The sequence below is a fragment of the Mastigoproctus giganteus genome, chromosome 9 (genome assembly GCF_048544385.1).
Source record: "Mastigoproctus giganteus isolate SK-2022 chromosome 9, ASM4854438v1, whole genome shotgun sequence".
NCBI lineage: Eukaryota > Metazoa > Arthropoda > Arachnida > Uropygi > Thelyphonidae > Mastigoproctus > Mastigoproctus giganteus.
The window spans coordinates 157500176-157516231 of record NC_143583.1 but is presented as its reverse complement, the minus strand read 5'-3'; the positions used below and the strand labels follow the sequence as shown (position 1 = coordinate 157516231).

The 16056-nt window shown below is 37.9% G+C and overlaps 1 protein-coding gene across 1 annotated transcript in view; it reads left to right on the top strand.

Moving 5' to 3' along the window:
- The first annotated feature begins 588 nt into the window (after positions 1-588).
- The window catches only part of LOC150080838 (profilin-like), a 93617-nt gene continuing 78149 nt past the window's right edge, over positions 589-16056 (top strand). Inside the window, exon 1 of the mRNA XM_090381054.1 lies at positions 589-876. Within this exon, the coding sequence (XP_090237180.1) occupies positions 751-876 (126 nt within the window). The 5' untranslated portion in view covers positions 589-750. The remainder of the gene's footprint in view (positions 877-16056) is intronic.

Below are 16056 nucleotides of genomic sequence, written 5' to 3'. Positions count from 1 at the left end.
TGCTGATGTCCATCGGCACTGACTAACGATTAGTATTTCATTCAGTTATTGTCCTTAAAATAAATTAAATAGTCTAATGTTTGTAGTTTTCACTTTTTTTTTTTTTTTTTTTTTTTATAATTTTAGTGTCCGGAGGATAGGAAAGCAGACGTTGTACTGTTTAATGAAATAGTCATTGGTGTATCGAATAATTGTGCTTAAATTGAATACATATTATGTAATTTTTTTTTGTATCAATAACTGTTACGTAAAAAACGAGATTCTCTCAAATCAGAAACCAAGTTACACAACAGAAATTTTAACTAAATATTTGTATATTATTGCCCCGTAAATTCAATATAAAACGAATGTCAACTAGCACGTATGCATTTGGGTTGATAAATACATATACTGTACAAATACCAGGACTTTAATAATGAGGTGAAATAATTCCGTTTGTAATTCCGTTCGCAAATAACAGTGTTTTATATGAAAATCGCTCTATAAACTTATAATAATCATATTTATTATTTTTAATTTAAACAGTACTTAATATAGTGTTGTTGACATCAGAGTCACATGACATTATCAGGAGGAAGGATTGAGGGGTGGAGTCGCGGATTAATACACTTTGACGGAAGCTTCATACCGGCAAAATCTACCTATAAGTAGGAAGACTTGAGGTTTGCCTTTTGTTATCAGGCGTGTTGGGTATTGTTCTTTTATATTCTTCAGTTATTAGACATACCCAGTATAAGCTGTTATCCGAAAATGTCTTGGCAGGCATACGTTGATAACCAAATTTGCGCCCAAGTTTCCTGCAGGTTTGCAGCAATTGCCGGTCTACAAGATGGAGCCATTTGGGCCAAGTATGAAAAAGATGCCAGTGCAACACCGGTAAATATCACATTGTGAATCGCATGATTGTTTTAAAGTACTCCGAATTAATGAGATTTTTGACAAATGATCTTGTATAATTCAGCGAGAGATAATGTCTCCCCCCCGCGCCATCCATTCTTGTTAGGGAAAATGTGTTTTGGAGAAATTTTGTAGTAATTTTTGGTTATATTATTATTATATATATTTTTTAAATTAAATTTTCTTGAGTTTGTGAGTAAAATTGTCTAGGTAAACTAATTTTGATGCAAGTGAAGTGCGTTTGGCAATGTTAATAGAAGATATTTGTATAATTAATTTATTTTCATAATTGAAAAATCCAGAGATTAAATATATTCTTGGAAAAGTCATTCAATTAATGAACAATTTGTGAGTGTATTTGTATGACTCGCCGAAGTGAAGAGTCAAGAACAAATTGACTCGAGTGAATCAAAATTAGTTGAATAGTTAGCAGTGGCATATGATGCAACCAAACAAGCTTTACAGCACCAGCAAAAAAAAAAAAAAAAAATCCCTCTAATTGTCTATATAGTTCAATTAAATTTTTGAATTTGTTTTAATTCAATTAAAATTCTATTTTTAATTCTATAGCAAAAAAAAAAAAATTTATTAGATTTGAGAGGTTTGAACCTCAGTTTTAATGATTAAATGAGTTCTGATGACTATAAAAGCTTTTAAAATTAGTAACTGAACTAGGGAGCAGCATTAAGATACTAGTATTAGTAATGGCTTATACTAATTGAAATGCAGTAACTTTTTGTATCTTATTGGATTTTCTTTAACTTCAGTGTTAAATGTTTTTATTGAACATGACCTGTGGCATACACCTGCAAAAAAGAGAGGAAAATAATTTGATATGTTTGAAATATCAGCATATTTTGTATTTTCCAGGGAAGGTGCTTTCTGATAAACACTGTCGTCATCATCATCAGCCATTTTCAATCCACTGCAGGATGAAGGCCTCTCCAGCAATTTTCCAGTTCCTTCTGTTTTGTGCAATGGCCATCCATTTACTATGCACAAACTCATGAATTTCATCTATCTATCTCTGCCATTGTCTTCCAGGTTTTCTTCTAGCTACTCTTGGGTATCATTCTGTTATTTTCTTAGTCCATCTGTCAATCATGTCTTTGATCTATGTGTCCTGCCCAAAACTATTTTAGTTCTTTAGTTTTGATAAGAATGTCCTTTACTTGAGTTTGCTGCCTAATCCATGTTTCTCTTATCTAACAGTCTGATTCCCAATATAAATTTGTTCCATTCTTTGCTGTGTAGTTCTCAGCTTCTCTTTCATTCTTTTGGTGAGTTCTAAGTTTCACTTCCATAAGTCATTGTGTGGAGTATTCATTGGTTCATTATTTTACGTTTCAGACAAACTGGGATATTGCTCTTCAGTATGTGACTATATTTCCTGAATGCTATCCATCTAAAATTTATTCTTCTCTTGACTTCCAGCCATTTATCATTATTACAACTAATAACTTGTCCCGGATAAGTATATGAATCCACCTTTTCAATTACTGCTCCTTCAATGATTATATCACTTTCTGTGCCATATTGTTCATTGTTACATTTGTTTTAACCATATTCATCTTTAGGCTGAAATCCTTAAAATTTTCCTCTAAGTCTGTGGGCTCGTGGCTTATGACCACAATGTCATCTGCAAATCGTAAATGGTTTAGGTACTCTCCATTCACATTGACTCCTTTCTGCGACCAGTCTAATCTTCTGAAAGCTTCCCGAAGGGCAGCAGTAAACAGCTTAGGAGATATTGTCTCCTTGTTGAACTCCTTTCTCGATTTTAAATTTCCTGCTGTCTTTGTCTAGTCTAATAAAGGAGGTAGCGTTCTCATATTTTCTTCAAAATCATAATATATGGGGTAACTGTGCCTTTCCAGTGCCCGAAACATTGCATTATGCTGTATGGCGTCAAATGCCTTTTCATAATCCACAAATGCCAGGCATAATGGTGTTTTATATTCATTTGCTTTCTCCATTAGCTGTGATATTACGTGAAAGTGATCCATAATTAAGAATCCTGTCCTAAAGCCAGCTTGCTCTTTCAGTTGATTCTCATCAAGTATTCTTTCTAATCTGTTAGTAATGACCCTTGTGAACAACTTGTAGATGTGGAATAACAAGCTAATTGGTCTATAATTTCCAGTTTATGATTTATCTCCTTTCTTATGCAGCAAAACTATGATTGCATTATTCCACTGCTTAGGTGTCACACCTTTTCTAATGCACTTTGTGAAGAGCCTTGCCAGTTTTTTTGTTATGTCTCTTCCTCCCAATTTTAACAACTCTACAGTAACTTCATCTTCCCCCGGGGCTTTCTGATTCTTCATTTTCTTCAGCGCATGTTCTACCTCATCAGGAAGAAAATCGGATATGTCGTACGTGTTGCTAATTTGCGATCCATCTTCCCCACTGCTGGCAGCATTTCCTCGCCCCTTGTATAATTCTCTATAGTAGTGTTCTGCTATTTGAATTATGCCTTCTCTGCTATTTATAAGTACGGCATCGCTATTCTTCCGTTTCAGTATCATTCTTTCTGTATTACTGCTCATGGCTGCTGATTTAAGTCCTTTGTTTTCCCTTAATGCTTGTTCTACTTTTCTTGTGTTAAATCATATGTCCTCTCTGAGTCTCTTTTTAATGGCTTTGCATAACTAAGTATGCTCAATTTTCTTTGTCAGTGTTTATCTTGCTCTTCATTTGTTGCCTTTGGTTCATCATAAGTGTTTCTTGACTAATTTTTTCTTTATTTCTTTTTCCATATAGGTTTCTTGGGCTTTTCAGAAAGTTGTAATATTCCTCATCGATATCTTAGTCCTGAGCAGTCTGCGGAAGCTGAAAGTTGTTAAGTTCCATACTGTTTTTTCCTTTCCTTTCCTAAATCTATATCATGTGCATCTTACCATTCTGTGATCACTTCTAACATTTACCTTATTCTGGACAGTAACATCATTCATGATATCTTGTTAGTGAGGATGAAGTCTATTTCATTAGTTATTAATCCATTTGGACTCTTCCATGTCCACTTTCTGTTCACCCTTTTCTTGAAAAAAGTGTTCATTACTGACAATCCTTGAGATTCTGCAAATTCCACAAGTCTTTCACCACTTTCATTTCTTTCACCAATTCCAAAATTTCCTATAGTTCCCCTTTTGCAACTGTTTTGTCTTTTTCCAACCTTAGCATTGAAGTTCCCCCCCCCCCCATAATAATAGTGTAATTGGTTTTTTGCTCATCTAGAAGACTGTTTCAGTGTACATTTCTTCAGCCTCTTCATGGCTCAATGTTGGTGCATAAATCATTTTTAGCTTATACCTCTTAGAAATCTTGAGTATGTCTTGACACCCTTGGTGTGTACTTTTGAATTCCAAAATGTTGATTTTTTTTTTTTTATATCTTTATGGACCAGAAACCCAACTCCACCTTCACTCCTTTCACTGTTTCCATTTGTGTACAGCAGATTTCCACTTGATAAACCTAAAAGTGATTCATTATTTCTTCTTGTTTCAGACAATCCAATATTCCAATTCACATTTTCTAGTTCCTTTTCCAGCTCTAATATCCTGTCTTCACCCATGAGCAATTTTACGTTGTAACAGGCCAAGTTTAATTTCCATGCATGGCAGCCTGGTCATACCCAGAGATTCTTAGCACCCTCTGGTCCTCTTGTTGCTGTAAGAGGGGGAGTGAAAGCAACTGGTGACTGAGGGCCATTTGTTTGTTTCGTTGTGCTGTTATATGCTGGAGGGTTTGATCTTTTCCTATTCACGCTGACCAGGCGTCCTGAAGAGAACTACTCTACACATTTGTTGCCACCTAAGTGACGTAACAGGGCTTACTATCTGAAGGTGTGCATGAGTGGATTTTAGGGAGCCAGGCCAACCAGACTTCTAAATCTTCTGTAATAGAAAGATATTGGATCCATCTGTGTTTTATTCTGTTTAATTACACACAGAATACCTGTTCACCTCTAAGCCCTTGATAAACACAGTATACCACTTTAATTACTACTGTCTCATGACTTATCAGGTTATAATTTAAGCTTATGGTGTGGAAAATCAGAAGGAAAATTGGGTCTGCTTAGCATGGAAGAGTGCACTGCTAAGCTTGACATGTTGGATAAAAGTTAGTTTTTCTTGGAGCTCATTGTTTGCTACAAATTTTTGTAGCAAACGGCAATCCTCAAGGAAACAAACTAGTTTTGTCATTCTCTTATTATTCAGGCCAATGGACAGTAGCTGAAGCAGTGAAATACTGTGTTCTTCCTGTCACAAATTAGAATCTTATTTCTGTTAGTTTGAGGAACATGTTAATATTTAACCCTCTGCTGCTGACATGGCACCTGACAAGTGCCTTTTTTATGATTTGGATATGAAATCTGATAGTCTTGTCTACCTTTCTCCACTAGTATTCTTTTAATGAATATACATTTTTTTTCTTTCATTTACCTAATATTTGGTATACTAACCAAGTGATAGTGTCTATATATATTGTATGGAAGTCCATACTAGTGTAATGTCTGAGCATTAGTGAGAATTGTCTAATCCTGCCCAAGAGCTTTGGTTTTGCCAACTTACAGAAACTGCATCTGCCAGACACATCTGGTGAGTATGGGCTTGGCAAACCCAGGGTCCTGAGCTGGATATCATCATTCTCCTCTTTGTTGGTGATTCCTTTCTACTTCTCTTTCTCTCTCTTTCTCTCTCAGGGGGTAACTTGGGAATTTTTTTTTTCGCTGGTGCAGCATAAGCCTCAGGCTTCCTTGTACCATATGGCTAATAATAATAATAATAATAAAATCTGTTTTAATTCTGAGGATGAGTGAGCCTGAAGACTGACATAAGATGAAACATTGATTATTATTGGTTTTTCTCATTTTCATGGATAATATTTGTTTATTTTTGTTTTATTTTTCATAACTGAGTTTAGCAAATCATAATTGAAGTGTTTTTGATTCAGTAAACAGTTAATCATATAGACAAGAATTGACTTGCAGATGCCACATCACTATAATAGTTTCATTTAGAGCATGAGCAATGGGATGTTAAATTCTCTTTTTTTGTAGTATCATGTTTTTACTGTTTAACACTTTTGCTGTTAGCTTTTCTGATGACCTTTTTGACCCTGGATTGGAGAAGGCAGACCTTTTTGGTCTTGCTTCTTACTGTGAATAAATTAGATGGCCTCTGGCAAAGGTTGCTTCATGGAAAAAATTTTCATGTCAAAATGAGAAGAAAAAGTTAAAAGTATGCTAGTCTTCCCTCTAAGTGAATTAAAAACTTGATGTTGCATATTTATGTTAAGGGCTATTTTTTTTTTTTGACCATGTAAATGACTTCCCCCCCCCCCCACACAAACACAAAAATCAGCAAATCTCAGTATTTTCGAGTGAGTTTATCTCTGCTTTTTCTATTAAAACCAGAATCTTTTGAACAGAATGAAAATGTTAAGTATGGACTGGAAATGTGCAAACTAATTCCCAGTTCACAAAGAGATATCAGAAGGTGACATAAATAATTACAGACCTATTAGCTTAATGTCTGTTGCAGGAGAAATGATGGTGTCATTGGTTAAAGTAATGCCCAACTATCTGGACAGGAATGCAATTATATTGTAGTCACAGCATGGATGCTCTTGTGGGTAGCATAGTTGGTTGGTCACCATCATTTTTGTTGGAGAAGACCTGAGTTTGAATCCCGTCAGATTGGAGGAATTTTTATGGGTCTTTCACAACATGGCTGAGTGAGTTAGTCAGTCTCAGGCAGGGGAGCATAGTTTTTCTCCTGGAAACTTGAGTATTTCATCCAGCAAACAGAAAATAGACCTCAGAATATGCTGAATTTACAGAGCTGAATCTTATATACATGGAGCAACATGGGATTAGTTGCTGATGCTCCTAAAACCAATTAACAACAAAAAAAAACTGCATGGGTTAAGGCACAATCTTGTCTGACTGATCTGATTGGATTCTATGCAGTAATAGGTGCCTCCGTAGCCAGGTGGGAAGGAGCAGCAGTGCGTAGCACACGCTTCTTGATTCGACTGGGGTTCGAGCTCGTCACCACCAAATATGGAGGATGCAGAAAGGTCAGGGAATGACCACCGCATATTTGCGGAGCAATATGGCCTTAGTTGCTAGTGCTCCTAAAAACCAAATAACAAACAAACTATGCAGTAATAAAGCAACTGGGTGCAGTAATAATTCTGACATCATATACTTGGATTTCAGGCAAGCTTTTGATACAGTTTCACACAAGACTAATGTACAAACTGGGGCAATATGGTATTAAAGGCAAGTTATTGCTTTGGATAAAGGGATGGTTGAGTGGAAGATGAGAGAGTGGTTATCAGTGGGCATTGCTGTTTGTGGACTAATTGGTTAAGTGCTGGACCCATTATTGTTTTCAATACTTATATCAGGCCTAATGTGTAAGTTTGCAGATGATATAAAAGTTGTAGGGTGTTAATGACAGTAATCAAGGCAAGTTACTGCAACAGATTTAGAAAAATTAGGCTGATGGACTGAAATGGCGGTTGAAGTTTAACATTTATAAATGCAAGGTATTGCATATGGTAGCAGTAATTCCAGATCAATATACCAACTATATGGTACGACACAGTTTAGTAGAAAATGAAAAATATATGGGGATAATTGTGCAGTTAGTTCTCTGAGCAGTGCTGCCAGGCAGCTCAAGTTGTTTTGTAAATATTATACTGGAGGTTTACTAGCAGGGATGGAGGTGATTATTCCTTTGCACAAGACTGTGGTTGGGTCAAATCTTGAGTACTGTATATAGGTCTGTAGACCACATTTCAGGAAGGATGTAAATCTGCTGAACCAGTTCTATATTCTGGTGAATAGAAGAAAAGGGTGCTCTTAAGAAAGGCTTCATTTCTGTAATTTGTAGCATCTGGATACACCTTGTAGTTGCCTATAAGGAGATCTGATTGAGGTGTTCAAGGCCTTGAATGGAGTGAGTAAGCTCAATGTTGATGGCATTCTTCCTCTTGCAGAGACTACACACACAAGAGGACATATTCAAATTGAAGGATAGATCTGTGGAAGTTTGCCTTCAGCCAGCAAGTCTTTGACTGTTTGAACAAACTTCTGTCTGTTGTGAAAGTGGGTAGTTTGAATAAATTCAAGGAAGAACTAGGCAAATTCTTAGGAGGGGTGGATAGGTGGGTGAGGTGGGTAGTTTTTTGGCTGATGCTGTTAACTTCCTTTCTTGTATTGTTTTCTAATACTAAAACATACCCTAGCCATCTGAGTTTGCATGCACCTGTCAGTGAGTTAAATATAATGCTCAGCAATATCAGATTATTTTTAGAAATATCCTTGTAAAAGAGTATGGGCTTTGCACACCCAGGATCCTGAGCTAGATATCATCATTCTTCTCTTTCTTAGTGATTTTTCTCTCTCTCTCTCTCTCTCTCTCTCTCTCAGGGTAAATTTTTTTTTTTTTTTTTTTTTGGCTAGTGCAGCATAAGCCTCAGACTTCCTTGCACCATATGGCTAATAATAATAAATAGTTATGAACAAAGGTAATGTCAACATTTTGAGAGAGAGAGACACCACTCCCCTCCCCAATATCCTGTCAATGTTGAGGCCTCTGCTTCTGAGTTATATTTTAATGTGATTCTTGTATGGATTTTTACTGTTTAGTCCAGATTGAAAATTTCTGGTGCAAATGACAAACTGCTTTTTAATTAATTTTTTATATAATAAATTACTTGAATGGCCTGTGATTACCTGACAATATCATTTCAATACTATTCAACATAATTGAAATGAATGCCATGATTTAGAAAAGTATTCAAATTAATGGTAAAGAGAGGTAGGGTCCTTCAGGTTGTCAGACAAGCTGTACTTGCTACCTAGAAGTCTAAAATGCTGATGGAACTGATATTGGGTGAAACTAAAGTCAAGTGGACCCAATTTTGGCAAAATCCAGATGGTCTGTGACAGCCAAATCCTCTGCTTGCACCTTCATGATGGTGGGACTGTTAATAATCCTGGGTATAACCTCCATGCATAAGCACACTGTGGGTGACCACCCAGGTGTGAACCAACATAAGCAGAGGTCGAGGCGTGGTGCCCACGCCACATGGAGGAATGCCGGCCCTCTGTTACCAGCCAATACTAGGTGGTAGATGACTCATCAACCGGTGCAATACAACAACGTTGGCAGTGAGCTGGATGATTTTGTAATAACTGAGAGGAAAGTGGAGGAGAGATTGTTGAGGATAAACATAAAAAAGGCACCTGGGGTGGATGGGATCTATCCAGTTATATTAAAGGAGGCAGCAAAGGAAGTATGCAAACCCCTAGCCATAATTATGAGAGCTTCTTTGGACTCAGGGGAGGTACCCATAGACTGGAGATGTGCAAATGTAACCCCAATTCACAAAGGAGGATCAAAGGCTGACACAAGTAATTATAGACCTGTTAGTTTAACTTCTGTTCCAGGTAAATTAATGGAGGCACTGGTTAAAGAAGCACTGCAGGATCATCTAGACAAGAATTCAGTTATAACTCAGACGCAGCATGGTTTTGTTAAGGGCAGGTCTTGCCTGACCAATTTGATTGGATACTATGATGTAGTCACAAAAGAACTGGATGCAGGGAATAACTTTGATATTATATATTTGGATCTTAGAAAGGCTTTTGATACTGTTGCACATGGAAGACTGCTGCACAAATTGGAGCAGTGTGGCATTGGAGGCAAATTGCTGCTATGGATAAGGGGATGGTTGAGTGGCAGAAGACAGAGAGTGGTAATCAATGGACACTGCTCAACGTGGACTAATGTTATTAGTGGAGTTCCTCAAGGTTCAGTGTTGGGTCCATTGTTGTTTTCGGTGTTTATGAATGATATTGATGATGGGATATCAAGTTTAATGTCTAAGTTTGCAGATGATACAAAGGTTGGCAGGGTCGTTAAGGACACTACTGACGCTATGCTGCTGCAACAGGATCTGGAAACGTTGAACAGATGGGCTGAGAGGTGGCAAATGAAGTTTAACATTGACAAATGTAAAGTACTACATATGGGTAACAGTAACCCCAGAGCAATGTATCAACTCTGCGGTACTACACTGACAGTGGTGGAGAATGAAAAGGACCTGGGGGTAATTGTGCAGGCAGATATGAAGTTCTCTGAGCAGTGCAGACGAGCTGCAAGAGTAGCTCATGGTGTCTTGTCAATGATATACAGGAATTTTTCTAGCAGGGATAAGGAGGTGATTATTCTCTTGTATAAGGCAATGGTTAGGCCACATCTTGAGTACTGTATACAGGTCTGGAGGCCTCATTTCAAGAAGGATGTAGAGCTGCTGGAACGGGTACAGAGAAGGGCAACAAGATTAGTAAATGGAACAAAGGGTTGCTCTTACGAAGAAAGGCTTAAGTTTTGCAAATTACAGAGTCTGGAGACTAGGCACCGGCGAGGTGATCTGATAGAGGTGTATAAGGCTTTGAATGGTTTGAGCATGCTCAATGCCAATGGGATTCTTCATCTTTCTCAGAATAATCACCTCAGAGGGCATAAATTCAAATTGAGGAAGGACGGATGTCGGATAGATGTGCGGAAATTTGCCTTTGGTCAGCGGGTGGTTGGTTGGTGGAACCGACTTCCATCACTTGTTGTTGAAGTTGATAGCCTAAACAAATTTAAAGCTCAACTGGACAGGTATTTCGAACGAACGGAGGGGTGAAATGGGAGAGGGGTTTTTTTTTTTTTTGGCTGATGCTGAATAAGCTTGCTTTCTTGCATCATATGCCTCTACTAATGCTAAATGCTAATGCTAAACTTTCCTAACAGTGAGATAATTTTCCTGAGTGATTTTAATGTTCACAACTCCAGCTGGATTCGATTTTCTAGTCATCGACCCAGCTGGTCAAGATGCTGAGGCTTTTGCAATTACTTATGACCCTGCATATTGTTCATTTACGTACAAGAATACTAGACAATCCTAACCATAGAGCCAACACACTTGATCTTTTTCTCACAAACAACTCTTCTAAGTACATGGTTGAAGTGAGTGGTCCTTTAGGCACCTTAGATCACAACATGGTGATTCTCTTATCCAATGGAGCTTTTGTCTCATAGCTATTCCCAACCTCATTGTTTGGCATTACAAGAATGCAAAATGGGATGACCTGTGAGATTTCCTTGGTCGGATTACTGTTTCAAAACTCCTGTCAACGTTTGCTCAGATCATGTCAGTGAAATTATTCTTGTAGGAATGGAATCCTTTATTCCATCCACACTCCACTTTAAAATCTTGTCCTTTATCTAAACCTTGGTTTTCCTAAAAATGTGCTAAGGCAGTTCAAGAGAAGAATGTTGCATATTGTAATTGGCTTGTTTCCAATTCTTTAGTTTCATTTTCTTCCTAAACCAAAGCTTGCAACAATTGTGAAGCAGTCATTAATCAGTCCAAACTAGATTTTGAACAGGCTAAGAGTAGAAAACTTTCTTCTTGCCCTAATAGTAGCCAAGCATTCTGGTCTCTAGCCAAAGCTATTGGCTGCAAATTTTGCCCACCTCTGTCAAAGCCAGATGGTTCTGTTGTTACTTCAGCCAAGGATAAAGCTGATCTTCTAGCATCCCATTTTTCTTTCAACTTGTGTATTAATGATCTTGGTAAAACACCTCCCACCATTCCCAACACTTCATTCAGTCCCTCCTGTGGTCTTCTGTCAAAAGGATGTCAGAAGGATTTTGATGAATCTTGATGCTAAGAAAGCTCCAGGCTGTGATGGTATTTCTCTACTTATTCTCAAAATCTGTGCTCCTGAACTTACTCCTATTTTTTGCTGCTTTTTTTTCAATTTCTTATTCCAAAGGTGTTTTTCCTTCTGCTTGGAAATTTGCTCATATCCAGCCAGTTCCTAAAAAGGTGACAAGTTCCTCCCATCCAATCATTGTCCCATTGTAATTACTTCTCTTTCTAAAGTAATGAGAAATCAATTTACTGGCAACTCTTAAACCACCTAGAAACCTTCCGTCTGATCAACGATTGTCAGAATGGATTTCATCAGTTTAGATCCACTGGTGATATTCTGGCTTATGTTACCCGTTTATGGACAAATTCAATGGAAAAGTTCGGTGAAACAATCAGTTCTCGACATCTCAAAGGCCTTCGATTGTGTTTGGCATAAAGGTCTTCTAAACAAGTTTCCATCTTATGGTTTGCCAACTGTTTTTTTGTAATTGGTTATCCAGTCTTCTCTCTGCTCTCTCACTGAGGTTGATGGTCGATGGCTCTGTCTTCTAACTTTTCCACTAATGCTGATGTTCCCCAAGGTTCAGTTCTTTCACCCACTCTTTCCCTCTTGTATATTAATGACCTTCTTCAATTGACTGGAAATCCTATCCATAGTTTTGCCTATGAATGGCACATTGCATTCCACTTTCCATTTTGAGAAACCTTGTACTGCTCAATCAGCTTCAAATTCTCGAATATCTGCTACCAGTTCCTCTGCTTTTCTCTCTGTTCGCTCACTGAGGGTGATGGTAGATGGCTCTGTCTTCTAATTTCTCTGGTAATGCTGGCTTCCCCCGAGGTTCAGTTCTTTCACCCACTCTTTCCCTCTTGTATATTAATGACCTTCAATTGACTGGAAAACCTATCCATAGTTTTGCCAATGAATAGCACATTGCATTCCATTTTCCAATTTGAGAAACCTTGTCCTGCTCATCAGCTTCAACTTCTCGAATATCTGCTAACAGTTAAGTGCTGATCTCCAGGTAATTCTTGAGTGGGGTAAAGATAACTTAGTTGATTTCAATCCTAAAACTCAGTCTTTTCTTAAATCGTGCAAAAAGGATTCTTCTGCTCCTATGCTTATCTCTGGTGACACTCTGATTTCTAGGCAAAATGATACATCTCCTTTGGGGTTTACCCTGACGTCTAATCTGTCTTGGCACAAGCACATAACAAATATTACTTCCTCTGCATCTAAAAAAACTTGGTTTTCTCTTTTGCTCTTGACATTACTTTTCTTCCAAAAGTAATGCCGAGAGCCTTTTCTTCACTCTGTACAAATCGCAAATCTGCCCTAACATGGAATATTGTTCACACATTTGGGGCGGTGCCCCCCAAAACCTCTTAGGCTTCTAGATTTTATTCAGAAGAGGGCAGTTAAATTATTTAATGACCTCTCTGTCTCTCTCCACTCTGTCTCATAGGCATACTGTTTCTGCTGCATGCCTTTTCTACAGATACTTTCATGGGCACTGTTCTTCTGAATTGACTTCTATAATTCCCAATCTCTTTCAAACAGTCTAAACATGTGCTGCCAACATCCATTTACTGTCCAACTTAACTCACAGAACCAACTTTTCATCTTCCTTGTTTATTCATTCAACTACTGTTTTCTGGAACAACCTTCCTTCATACTATATTTCCTGAAAATTATAGTCTACAGAAGTTCAGGTCTAATGTCAACAAACATCTTCTTTCGTCTTCTCAAAATAAAAAATAATATAGCAGCACAAAACAGATGAACTATACAATTAGCTAGGAATGCTGTTTGAGCTGTGAAGGTGACAGATATCTGAGAGGTGGGTGGAGTTGAAGTGTAACCTGTAAACCTGATTGGTTACGTGCTTGTGTACCTATTTCCATCATCTCATGACAGGAGTTTAGCAGTTCTAAAAGAAGCCTGTCGGGAATGCTTCCGGAAGTGGCAGAAGCATTGGAATTGTTGATGCATACAGTGTCGTGGATCCTACTTCAAAAGAGATCCTTTTAAATGACATGGCTGGTATGCTTCATTTCAGAGATATATTAATTTAGAACCCAGGCTTATTTCTTGTTCACACATTTTATACATTTCTGTAGTAGCTGGTATAGTGTTATTACTATTATTGTGTTCTAGATAATATTTTCATATCACATTATTGCGATGGTAATAGAGTATTCAGCTGTAGTGCTGTGAGACTAATTTAAATTTGAGTTAAATTATGCCTTGCATTGAGTGCTAAAGCTGTTTTGTTTGGGGGGAATTGCCAAAAGTAGTTCTCTTGCAGATAGGGACACTTGTTGCATATTAAGTGTGGTATGTGTGTGCAGATCTGATGTTAGCTTGACCTGGCTGTTCCTTTCCTTGATAGTAAACTGGAGATGCCATCTGTGTGTTCTACATATAGAACTGCTGGGGCCTACATGTAGGCCTGTTGGGGAGAGAACCAGGGAGGACCTTTCCTGTTTCTCACTTACTGATTGCAAAGTGACCAGTCTAACAATGCAAAATGCCATAATACTAAAACTGCATGCAAAGCATGGCTGGCTTAGCAGTGTTCTTGTTTCATCACAGAGTAAGCAGGCAGTTGTAAAGGAAACATCTGCCTGCTTAATGCAGGATGTCCATAAATCTCCTTTACAAAACTAAAACCCTATTGTGTGAATAAGATATATGATATAAACCTGAAACCATGTCCAGATGATAAAAATCTCTGAATTTTAATTAGAGGTTTGTTGTGGGCACCTATAATCCAGTTCCTTCCATATTTGGCACTGCATGACTGATGGCTTCACAAATTTGTTACAAGATGGAATGTACACCTATGGTCTTTCAATTTTAATTCTGGAGATGATCAATCTTTTTCCATGATCTAAAATTGAAACTAAGTGAAATCAAAAGAATCTTTCAAGTTTACTTGAGAGATCAGAAGATCATGGATAAGATTAGGAGATTGTGGGGGCCACAATTGGTCCTCTTCCAATCCAGTTCCCAGGAAACTGTTCAGGTATGCAATAGTGTCTTTGTGGAGAAGTGTAGTGTTGACTATATAATATTGGTGTAAATACACCGTAGTTTACCCATAAGTTTAACTACATAAGTAGTGTGAAGGCATCGTTTGATTTTCTCATTGTGGCTACCTTCACAACAAGATACCAGGTATTGCACTACTTTGAATAAGCAACGCCTTTTCTAATAGAAAAGGCCTCCGTAGCCGAGTGGTCAAGAGCGGGAGTGCAGTAGCACACGCTCTTTGAGTAGACCGGGGTTCAAGCCCCTGACTGCTGAATATGGTCGATCTGCCAACCCGCACTAGGCCAGCGTGGCAAATTATGGTCCATTTCCCTCAGCATGAATTGTTGAGGAGGCTTCCATCCTGCAGTGGGTTGATAATGGCTGCACTTTACCCTTTTTTTTTAACCTCTAATAGAGGAGACTACTGCTATTTATTCTCAGTGGGCAGCACCACCCAGATGGCTCTGTTTTGGAGCTTGTTGGCTCACTAATCGGTGGGGGGGCAGGTACCCAGATATCATGGTTGTGAAGTTAATTGTGGTATTAACTTTGCAACCATGATGACATGTTTGCATTACCAGGGTACCTGCCTGCCTACCGATGAGTGCACCAACAAGCTCTAAAACGGTGCAGGCTGGGTGGTGGTGGTGCCCACTAAGATAAATAACAGTAGTCTCCTCTATTGAGTTTATTCAAAGTAATGCAATACCTGGTATCTTGTTGTGACAGTAGCCACAATATGAGAAAATTAACTGATGCCTTCACACTACTTATGGTTTAACTATGGTGTATTTACACCAATATTACTTAGCTAATTTCAACCTATAACATTATGCCTTGTGCATTTAGTCTTCAAAAGTGTTATTGAGAAATAGTGGTATCATTGGCATCCTGCTGTTGGAGCATTCAGAAATTCTATGACATTTCCAGATGTTGATGCCTATGTCTAGTACCTCCTTCAAAGAAAAAAGGTCTGTATGCTTTACAAAAGGTTAGATTCAGGGCTGGCTTAAGGCACAATTAAGCAGTTCCCCCCAAACAAGGTGCCAAAATTTAGGGGATAAAAAATTCACTAATTTGCTGTAAATTAAGTCTGAGAGGGTGCACCAAAAAAACTCACAGGGTGTTAGACTTAGGGCTGCTTCTGGCTAAATTCCACAATAATTAATTTTTTGTAATTATCTGTCTGCTGCTGTAGTATGTACATTTACATCAGATATCCTCTATCACCTGGAGGATCCTGTTCACACAGGATAGGTAAATTGGATCAAGGTATGTTTGCCAAGAGCAAAACCTTTTGATATTGTAGAAAAACCCTTTTTTAAGGGCACAAAAGGTGATATTGTTGTATCAATTTTTTTTAATATATGTAATATTATTTGATGAGTATGAGA